General features: G+C 42.2%; 1 protein-coding gene across 2 annotated transcripts; it reads right to left on the bottom strand.

Annotated features, from left to right (window-relative positions):
- Window positions 1–998: 998 nt before the first annotated feature.
- On the bottom strand, window positions 999–10877 carry CALCB (calcitonin related polypeptide beta). 2 transcript variants are annotated; one of them, XM_016920446.4, is made up of 5 exons: window positions 10795–10877; window positions 9660–9754; window positions 9266–9403; window positions 6994–7178; window positions 999–3700 (listed from the first exon to the last, which is right to left on the bottom strand). In XM_016920446.4, exons 2-4 carry the CDS (start codon window positions 9743–9745, stop codon window positions 7019–7021), a joined length of 384 nt encoding a protein of 127 aa, XP_016775935.1. In that variant the 5' UTR covers window positions 9746–9754; window positions 10795–10877; the 3' UTR covers window positions 999–3700; window positions 6994–7018. The 2 variants fall into 2 exon arrangements, with proteins under 2 accessions (XP_016775935.1, XP_529390.3); XM_529390.6 differs by lacking the exon at window positions 999–3700 and adding an exon at window positions 5828–6382.
- Window positions 10878–11110: the final 233 nt, after the last annotated feature.

The following is an 11110-nucleotide window of genomic DNA, read 5'->3' as shown; positions in this document are numbered from 1 at the left end:
TTTGACTTGAATAAAAATTAAAATGTAACATAACAAAATTTATAGTTAAAACAATGCTTTGAAGGAAATTTATAACTTTAAATACTTATATTAAGGGAAAGAAAGAAAGGTTTCAAATCAACAACCTAAGCTCTCCCCCTAAGAAAATGGAAAAAGACTTTTATATAATAACCAAAGAAAAAAGAAGAAAGGAATAATAATAATAAAAGCAGAAATCAATAACATTACAAAGAGAAAACAAAGAAAAACAATGAAACCAAAAGCTTGATCTTTGTAAAGATAATTAAATAATATCCTCTAGCCAGAATGACCAAGAAAAAAAGAAAAAGAAGACAAACTACCAATATCATTAATGAAAGAGAAGGTATTACTGCAGACCCTACAGACAGTAACAATAATAAAGGAATACTATGAATAATTCTGCCCATAAAGTCATCAACTTAGATAAAAATGAATCTATCCCTTGAAAGGCATAAACTACCAAAACTCACTCAGGAAGGAAAACCTAAATGGTATTATAAAAATGGTCCTATATATGCATTAAATACATTTAATATATAGTTGAAAACTTTTCTACAAGGAAAATCCAGGCCCAGGAGGCTTAACTGGTAAATTATTACAAACATTTAAGGAAGAAGTAATACCAATTCTAAAAAATATCTTCCTGAAAACAAGAGAAGAGAATACTTCCCAACTAATTTTATGAGGCTAGCACTACCCTAACACCCTAAAAGCAAAAATATTAAAAGCACAAACTAATGCTCTCCTTGAACATAAACTCAAAATATTCTTCCACAAATTTATTAGCAAGTAGATTTCTGCAGTATATAAAAAGAATAATACATCACAACCAAGGGGAGTTTGTCCTGAAAATGCAAGGCTGTTTCAACATTTTTAAATCAATTAATTTACCATATTAACAAACCAAAGAAAAAAATATGACTATATAAACAGATGCAGGGAAAACACTTGGAAATTTTTCCTTTTTTTCTTTTTTTAACTTTAAAGTTCAGGGGTACAAGTGCAGGATGTGCAGGTTTGTTACATAGATAACTGTGTGTCATGGGGGTTTGTTGTATAGATTATTTCATCACTTGGGTATTAAACCTAGTATCCATTAGTTATTTTTCCTGATTCTCTCTGTCCTCCCACCTTCCACCCTCCAATAAGCCCCAGTGTGTGTTGTTCCCCTCTATGTGTCCATGTATTCTCATCATTTAGCTTCCACAAAAGTTCTCATATTAATCCATAATGATAAAAAAAACACTCTCAGCAAATTAGATATCAAAGGGAATGTTCTTAACCTGATGAAGAGCATCTATTAAAAAATTTATACCTAATATGTTTAATGTTGAAAGACTGTATTATTTATTGCTATGTAACAAACTACCCCAAAGCTTAGTGGCTTAAAACAACAATTTTTTTTGGTCATAGTTTCTGTGGGTTAGGAATTTAGAAATGACTTAGCTGGGTGGTGCTTGTTCAAGGTCTCTCATGAGGCTGCAGGCAGGGTATCCACTGGGGCTACAGTCATATGAAGGCTTAACTGGCGCCAACGAAGCTGATTGCAACCCCACTTTGCTCACACATGGCTATTGTCAGGACGCCTCAGTTCCATGCTATGTAGGCCTCTCACAGGTGCTTGAATGTCTTCACAAGTCATCTGACTTCCCCCAGAGCAAGTAACCCAAGAAAGAAAGCAAGGAGGATATTATAATACCTTATATGCTCTAAGCACATGTCACATACCATCTCCTCTGTCACATTCTATTGTTAGAAGCAAATCAGTCAATAGAATTTACACTTAAGGGAAGGGGATGTTGACTCCCAATTTTAAAGGAAGTAGTACCAAAGAATGTATGGACTTTTCTTTAATATCACCACAACGATTGAGTAGGATGTCTGCACTTATTACTCCAATTCAACATCATACTGGAAGTTATATACAGAGTAATATGTCAAGAAAAAGAAATGAAAGATAAGCTGATGTGAAAGGGAGAACTCAAACTAACTCTACTAGAAGAAAACATAACTGTCTACATAGAAAACCCTGAAAGAAACAACAACAAAAAAAACCTCATAGAATGAATAATTGAGTTTAGCAAGGTCACAGAATACAATGTTAATATTTTAAATATTGTATTTCTATCTACTAGCAATGAACAATTAAAAACAAAAATGTTTAAGTACCATTTACATTAGCACCAAAAAATAAAATAGTTAAAAATCTAACAAGATATGTGTAGAATATTTCTGTTGAAAACTGAGAACACTGTTAAAAAAAAAAAACAGAGAAAACCTAAATAAGTGAAAACATGTATTGTGTTCATGAATTGAACGACTTAATATTATTAATATGCTAATTCTCCCAAAATTAACCCACTGATTTAACACAATCCCATTAAAAATCTCATCAGAAATTTTGTAGATATTAACACACTGATTCTAAAATGTATAAAAGATGTAGAAAATATTTTAGATGTAGCTAAAATCTTTTTGAACAAGAATGAACAATGTTGGTAGACCCACATTACCTGGTTTTGAGATTCACTTTAACACTACACTAATCAAGGCAGTATGACATTGGCAAAAGAATGGTCAAATCAATCAATGAGACAGAATTGAGAACCCAGAAATATACCCACACAAATATGATCAGTTGCTTTTTGACAAAGGTGCAGGGGCAATTAAATGGTGAAATAACAGTCTTTTTAACAAATGGCACTGAAACAATTGGGTATCTATATTCACAGGTATGAATTTCAACCTACACCTCTCACCTTATACAAAAATTAACTCAAAATAGATCACTAATCTACATATAAAATATAAAACTTAAAACTTTTACAAAAAAGTATAGAATAAGGTTATTGTGACCTTGGGACCTTAGTTAGGCAAAGAGTTCTTAGACATGAACTAAAAGCACAATACATAAAAGAAAAAAAAAAGATGAATTGGATCTTATTCAAATTACAACTTTTTCTCTGTGAGAGACACTGCTAAGAAAATGAAAAAGCAATCCGCAGATTCAGGGGAAGGAAGTTTCCAAACTATATATCTGAAAACAATCTTGCATCCACAACATATAAAGAGCTCTAAAAACTCAACACTAATAAAGCAAGCAAGCCAACAAAAATTTAGCAGAAGATTTAAACAGACCCTTCAATAAAGGTGATAAACATATGGTAAAATAGATGCTCAACGTCATTAGTCATTAGGGAAATACAAATTAAAACAGCAATGAGATACTGCTACATACCTATTTGTGGAAATACTAGAGCTCTCATACGTGGCTGGCAAGAAGGCGAAGTGGTTACAGTCACTTCAGAAAATAGTTTGGCAGTTTCTTACAGAGTTAAATACACACTTTCCAAATAACCCAGCAATCCCACTCCAAGGCATTTACCCAAAATAAATGAAAATGTATTGTATTAGTTTCCTAGGGCTGTCATAACAAATTACCACAAACTTTGTGGCTTAAAACAACAGAAATTATTCTCTCACAGTTCTGGAAGCTGGAAGTCCAAACTCTAGGTGTCAGCAGGGCTGCTCTTCTTCCAGAGACTGTTCTGTGATTCTGGCTTCTGGTAGACACAGACTTCCTTGGCTTGTGCCTCCTTGCCTCTGTCATGTCACCTTCTCCACATGTGTCTTCTGAGTGAATCTCTTATAAGGATATGTCATTGGATTTAGGACACACCTGGATAATTCAGGATGATCTCATTTTAAGATTCTTAATTACATTAGCAAAGACCCTTTTTCCAAGTAAGGTAAAAACATAGGTTCCAGTGATTAGGACATGGACACCTTTTGGGTGCCCTATTCAGCCCATTACACTCATCTTCACACAAAAATCTATCCATGAGTGTTTATAGCACCTCCATTCATAAATTCCAAATGAGAAACAACCCAAATGTCCTTCTTTGGGTAAATTGATAAATCAACTGTGGCACAATGCAAGAATGTAATACTACACAGTAATAAAAAGAAGGAAGTAATTGATATATCCAACGACATGGATCAATCTCAAATGCCTTTTGCTGAGTAAAAGACCAAAAAGCTACATGCATATGACATTCTCGGGAAGGCAAAACTATAGGGACAGAAAACAGAACAGTCATGATCAGAGGCTGAGGGTGGAAGGAGTGATTGACTGCAAAGGGGAAACATGGAAGAATTTGGGGAAGGAATAGAACTGCTTTATATCTCCATGGTGATGGTAATTGGATGACAATGTATTTTTCAAACTCATAGAATGGTATATCACAAAAAATGAACTTCTCTATATGTAAATTTAAAATCACATGTTTACTATGAAATACTAGGGCTGGGACTTTGCAAACCAACTTTTCCTCTGTCAGCTGAACCCCCTTTAGGCTCTGCTAATTGAAGGTCCTAAGAGGAGACAAGAGGCATCTGGAATAAAAAGAAACAGGTTCCTTCCTATTTCGACTTCTATTTCTGCTGGCATCACCCACAGAGATGCTCTACCCTGTCAGTGAGGTTGTTTCCAGTTTTAACTTTTGTTTTGTTTTTCCCTACTTTTAGAATAGCCTCAGAGATACAAGAGATACCCCCTCAGAGATACCAGCATCTGCCAGCTTCCCATCTTTGTGGTCTGAGAATCCTCCTGCAGGCTCTAGATCCTACTTACCTCCCTTCTTCTCTTTATTCCCATAGCCCCAAGGATGGTGGCCTCTTCCTATGGTTTCTATCTCTGAACTACCCTTTTCTTTCGCTTTGTCACTACACTAATACTGATTTAGCCAACTCCTTTTTTAAATTATTTCTGTTAAAATTACTCAGGTAGTTCCTGTTTTCCTGACTAGAGATTGACTAATAAAAAGCCAGTATTTCCTATGCCCTACAAAGTACTACACGATCTGTCTTCGCCTTCATCTACTCTCTGGCCTCATCCCCTATTTCTTTTCCCAATCACTCACTCTAGATCCGATTGCTGATTCACAGGACTTAACTGTTAAACCTCACCACAGGGATGCAGAATGTAGAACTCTTTATTGGATAAATAACTTAGTCTCTCCAACAAATAAACAGCAAGGGGGAAAATAGATGAGGGAGGAACCTCTAATTTGTAAGAGCCTTAAATTAAAACTTATTATTAACCAGCAGCAATGTGAAGATTCAATTTGAGCCCTGGTTTCACATATATATAAATATATGTAAATTCTCCATCTTATCATTTATATTACATGATACATAGAGAATTTGAACCATGGCTGATGTGTAATATTAAAGAATTTTAAAATTATTGTAAATTTATTTTAGTTGTTAAATGAAATTGTGATTGCATTTTAAAAGCCCTTCCCATTTGGAAATACATGATGAAATATTTACTTATGGATATATTGACATGATAATACACTGGAGGAAGGGATATAGATGATATACAGACATAACAACAGTGGCAACTGATCATTTTTGAAGCCAAGAAATGGGTACAAAAAATTCATTATATTCTGTAAACACTAGGTTGTTTTTATGTTCAAAATTTGTTATGCATCTCCAAAATCTGAGGGTCTACCTTATCAGGCAGCTAGGCCAAAGAATGGCTCACAAGTCTCTGAAAAACATCAGGAGCCACTGTAGAAAGGCCTATAGTGCAGTGATTTCCACTGTAAGCCCTGGAACCCAATACCTGGGTCTACCTCTATCTATCTGTGTGTGACCTTGGACTTCTCCCTGCCTCTGTTTCCTCAGAGGTGAAGGGACATGAATAATAGCATCTACTTCGTGGTTTTGTCATGAAGATTAAATGAATTCACAGGTGTAAAGCACTGTTTTAAAATAATATCTGGCCCATACATAATAAGCACTCAAAAATATTTATTATTATCATCATCATCATCATCATCATTATTACATAAGAAAACAAGTTGTAATGCATCACCAAGGTTTTGAAACAAATGTACCCAAAATATGCTTTTAATCTTGATGAAGTTCACAAATGGCACAATATTGACATTTTCTTAAACAAATTATACAATCATGTTCTTAGATAACAAGGCACAGCATCACCATTACCATGTGTCCTCGGAGACCACAACAGGCAGTGATTTCACGTCCCCCTAAGGTTTGGTGGAGCTGCATGATCAACAGGATGGCTCCGAAAGAACCAGTTTGCTACCAGATAAGTCAATGAGAGACGCCATCACTTTTACTGGACATAGAATTAAATATAAAAATGATGCACAGCAAATATGGAATTAGCTTATTTTGCATTCAGTTTCATTCCTTTCAAGTGACAAAGGTGCCCTTTTTTCAGTATCTTAGGATGCAAACATGTATATCTTCCACGGGGCATTCTCACCAAGTTGTTACCAACAGAAATTAATAGAAATGGTGAGTTCAGTTTCATGATAACCTGAGATTAGGGGAAAAAAAGAAGAGGAGGGAGAAGAAGGGGAGGACAAAGGAGAGAAAAAGGAAGAAGATGAAAAGGAGAAGGAAGAGAAAAAAGAAGTAGAAGACAAGTCATGAATCATCACAATTATTACTGAAAAAATACTAATTTACAGAAGTGTTTCTTTAAACAGCATTTATGAATTATGGATATGAGAGGTAAGCAGGCTTGTAAGGCAAATGAAGACTAAAATAATTCAACTGCATCTATTAATCTTGGTAGTAGGTTATGATTATAGCTTATCCACCTGAATCTGTAGTCAAGGGTTGAGCCCTTTCTGAAACCAGCCTAATGAATGAAGACTGGCCCTGGTTAAGGTTTGCAGACCTCTCCCTTTCTGAATCCAGCAAGCTTTTTATTTTCTTTCCATTTCCCTTATCAGAAAAATGACACTACATCTCTGATGTCATTCTGACATCAAGCTAGGTTCTAGAAAGAACTCACTACCTCAGGAGGAACAATGTAACTGGACAGAAGGAACCTAAAGAACCTACCAGAGCAGAGGTTTTCAAAATGTAGGTTTTAACTCCAAGTCCCTTCCCCCTCTTATCCCATAGCATAAGGGTAGTTACCTTCTTCCTGGAGTCATTCATCTGCTCAGGCTTGAAGGTCCCTGCGGCGCCTGCCAAAGGCTTTGGAACCCACATTGGTGGGCACGAAGTTGCTCTTCACCATGCCCCCTGATCTGCTTAGCAAGCCTGCCAGCCGATGAGTCACACAGGTGGCAGTGTTGCAGGCTCTCTTCTGGGCAGCGGAGCTGATTTGCAGATAGAGAAAGAAGAGAAGACCTGTGAGTGAAAAGCTGGGGGAGGAGCCTTCATGAAGAGAACTGCAACGCTTCGACACACCACCTAACAGTAAGTGTTTCTCGAAAATGCAATTATCAAAGCTGTTAGGGGAAATGGCCTGGCAGTCTTCGCCAGGAGCTCTGCCCAAAGACCATCATGAAAAGAAAGAAGAAAAAACAATTCCAAGCCACGGGGCACAGGCTGAAACCCTGCACTTACCATTCAAGGAGGAAGTGGGCAACGAGGCCCAGACCCACCCCAAGATACACGAGGAGTATACAGAGACCATACCCCAGCCACAAGCACCAACACTACCCCTTACCACAGAAAAATGAAATTCCCTAAAGTCTTCAGAAGAAGCTCAGAGAACAGGGTTTGCAGCATCCTCTCCCAGAAGTACTTACCAGCTCCTTCACACACTGTTCTTGCTGCTTGAGCTGGGTCATAGTGATGACCCACCAAGCCCCATACCCAGCTACCCTGAAGCTAAGGCTACTTCTGAGCATAGGCACTGGACACCCTCAAGTCTTGGATGTGGACCAGAGCAATGAGCACCGCAGCTCAGTTCCTTTTAGAAAAATAGATTGATTCATCTAATGCCAAGGCATTAAGGATGTGCTTATTTTATCATAGCACATTTAGAAGCAGAAATTGGATGCCTCTGTCATAACACCCTCTACAGTCTCAAGAAGCTTCCCTTATTTTCTTTTATCTCTAATGTGGTCAGTAAGTCCTGCTGTCTTCCCTTCCATCCTGAGGTCTTCAAAACATTCTCTGTCATAAGCAAAGATAACAATACCAGCATGAAGACAAATCAGAGAGGAATCCACATGCATCAGGTTCATAAAGTGGAGCAAGAAGGGGAATCAGGAGAGTTGAGAGGAGTTCAGCTGCCATCTGGGGGACCCTGGAGTCGGGTAGTGGTCCCTCTGCAAGCTGTTGACTATGTCCCTATTCTTGCCAGGAATTTCAGGCCCGAAGTTGATGCCAGGGAACATATGAAAGTTTTTCAGATACTGCAAGTATGTGCCCTGCAAGCAGGTACTCAGATTACTATATGCTACTTAAATCTAGGACTGCTCAAGCTGCAAGGGAAGGACATGCCAGACAGTACCATGCACTAGGGACTGTCCCCATGGGCAGTCACTCAGAAGGTTGGACCAGGCAGGGGACATGTCGAGTGGGAGCAGGTGGGGCAGGCAGGAGAGCAGCTCACACACACTCCATTAGGAGAGGTGAGAGGGTCAGTGGGCCAGGGCAGTGTAGAGAAGGGCTGAATGAGGAAGGATGATCTTTTCTGGCATTCCCATGATGTTCAGCCCTTCATGCTCAACAGAGAGGTTCTCGGGGTGAATGTAGGTGTGACACATGCCTCTGCCCAGCAGTGCTGGGAGCAGGCCAGGGGTTGGTCTCTGTTCAGGCTCAACGTGCACAAGGATGTGGGTCTGGGAAACGGTGCTCTCCCTGGCCTCATGACAACACGCACATCTCCACAGAGCTTGCACATCTAAAGGCTCAAACCTACCTCAGACACTGCTCTGTCCCCACCCCCTGCAAGGGCTTCATCTTCACCTTGCATATGTGAAATGAAGGCTTCTTGCAGGTGTGAAAGAATGGCATGCACATGTGAAATTTCTAAAACTTTCTGAGATATTGGGTCTATTCCTGACTTCACCCTTACCAGTCTTAACTCATCCAATGCTAGGAGATCTCCCAGTACTGCAAGAGCAATTTCCACAGTGAACGATTCCACACCTCCCCATTTCATTTTCTATCAGTTTTCACAAATTGAGTTTTTTCTATGTCTAGAAAAAGCTTCTACATCTATGTTCTAACAGCTTTCAGAAACGGAGCTTTTTATTGTGTCTAACCACACACAGTCCCTCCAGGTGCACTGGGACCTCTGTCTCCCTTGGAACTTGAGAAAGGGAGCCTGCTGGACAAATCAGCTTGCTGGACCCCTTGCCAATGTGTTCTCTCCTGCCTCTTGGGATCCACCTTCCTGTGTATGCTGCGGGGAGAGGAGTCCCTGTGCTGGGCGCTTGGGGAACCTCACCTGGAGCCCTGTGTCTCCTGCTCCTGCTTCAGCTCACTGGCCTTCATCTGCACATAGTGCTGCACCAGTGCAGCCAGCAGGAGGCGCGCGTCCTCTTTACTGAGTGTGGCCGGGTCTGGGCTGCTCTCCAGGGCAGACCTGTGGAAGGGAAGCAAACTCCTTGCAGGCTGTGAGCCCCTGACTGCCCCTCCCCAGGATAGGCAGCCAGGCTTCCTGGTCTCTGCTTCTTCCCCTGGGGATGTGGCCACCGCGACTCCCAGGGGACGGGCATGAGGCCAGGGTCCACCTGTGGGCAGTGATTCACCAGGAGCCACGCGTGACTTCAGAGGCACAGAGCTGTCTGGTCCTAGGGGCACTGGGAGCAGAAGGCGCCTCTGGCTCCAGGCTGTCTCACCTGAATGGCGCCGCCTGGAGGCTGCCCGCCTGGTACAGGACCAAGATACTGAGAGCCAGGAAGGGGGAGAACTTCCGGAAACCCATGCCGCCTCTCTGTAAAGGAAGGATGACGTTACTACTGCACCAGCACAGATCTAGGTTCCAGTCCTGCCTCTGCCACAACCGCCATGTGACCTTAGGCACGTTACTTCAGCTGCCTGAGCCTCTGTTCCCTTCATTTGCAGGAAGGGCTGCTGTGAATCTCAAGAGATACATTGCAGTGAGTGAATGGCTTGACAGAGCGGAAAAAGGTGTCCTAGGGGAAGGGTGGAGAGAAAGGATGAATTTTGGTTCTGTTTTGTTGAAGGCCAGGGAGAAGCCACACGCGCCCGTGCACACAGACACTTCTGCCCTGATTTATGCCTAAACCAGGCGTGGACGCACCTTGCTGTAGACCTGCTCTCCCCTTCTGGCCTTCTCCTCTGCTGGGCTTCGCGCCAACGCATGCGAGGGGAAGGTGGGAAGGGTGGATTGGAAAGGAGCGCTCATTTCTCAGTCTTGGAACTGGGAAAATTTTTTAACGTGCCAGTTACGGGTGTCTCAGGACTCGCCCGCAAAGCCAGCCCTCTGCCGGAGCGCATTTTAGCAGCAGACTGAGCAGCAGCTCCGCGAGGTGAGCGCCCAGGGTTCTAGTCCGCTAACAACACTGCCTCAGATCCGGACCGGAATCCCGGGAAGGCTCACCAGGGAGGCGCCTCAGAGGAAAGCTCAGGGTTCCGACCTCCCAGGAACGAAACATGCTCCCGAAGGACAAAGACGGCGCAGGGCGCTCCCGGACCCAACTCTGCAGAATCCTGCGCTCAGCCAGGCCCCAACGCCAGGGCTGCAGACCCGCCTACCTCGGCTCGCTGCGCTTCCAGCGCCCACGCTGAGCCATGGGGATGCTTGGGCTCCTCTCGCACTGGTAGGAGAAACTGCCAGGACAACCCTAACCGCTCGCCTTCTACGGGGCCTGGAAGAGAGCTAGGACCACCGCTGTAAGGTAGGACCAGATGGCGGCGGAGAGGCAGACAGGCAGATGGAGCAAACTGGATGAACTAGTCGAAGAAGCAGGTTATTCGAGTGAGCGGAATGGGGAATGGGAAGTTCCTCACCTGGCGACTAGAGTTTCAGGGCAGCGCGAGCGGCCGGTCGACCCGGGATGAACACCACACCTGCTGTGGGCGCCTTCCCCGCGGAGACCCCGCTCTTATTACAGAGATAGCGGGAGGGGGGGTCCCCACCAGCCCGCGCGGCCAATCCAAAGTGGCCAGGACTAGCCAATCAAAGGACCGACCGAGCTCCGATTGCGTCATAGCTCGCACTGCCGGCACTGGTACTCTGGAGCGGGGGCAGTCCGCCCCGCTGTCATTTTTTTCATTGAGGTCATTGCTTGGGAAGCTGGAGAGCCTGGGAGAGGACAGAGATTTT

This window comes from Pan troglodytes, chromosome 9 (assembly GCF_028858775.2).
Source record: "Pan troglodytes isolate AG18354 chromosome 9, NHGRI_mPanTro3-v2.0_pri, whole genome shotgun sequence".
Lineage (NCBI taxonomy): Eukaryota > Metazoa > Chordata > Mammalia > Primates > Hominidae > Pan > Pan troglodytes.
This window is presented reverse-complemented; position numbering and strand designations above follow the sequence as displayed.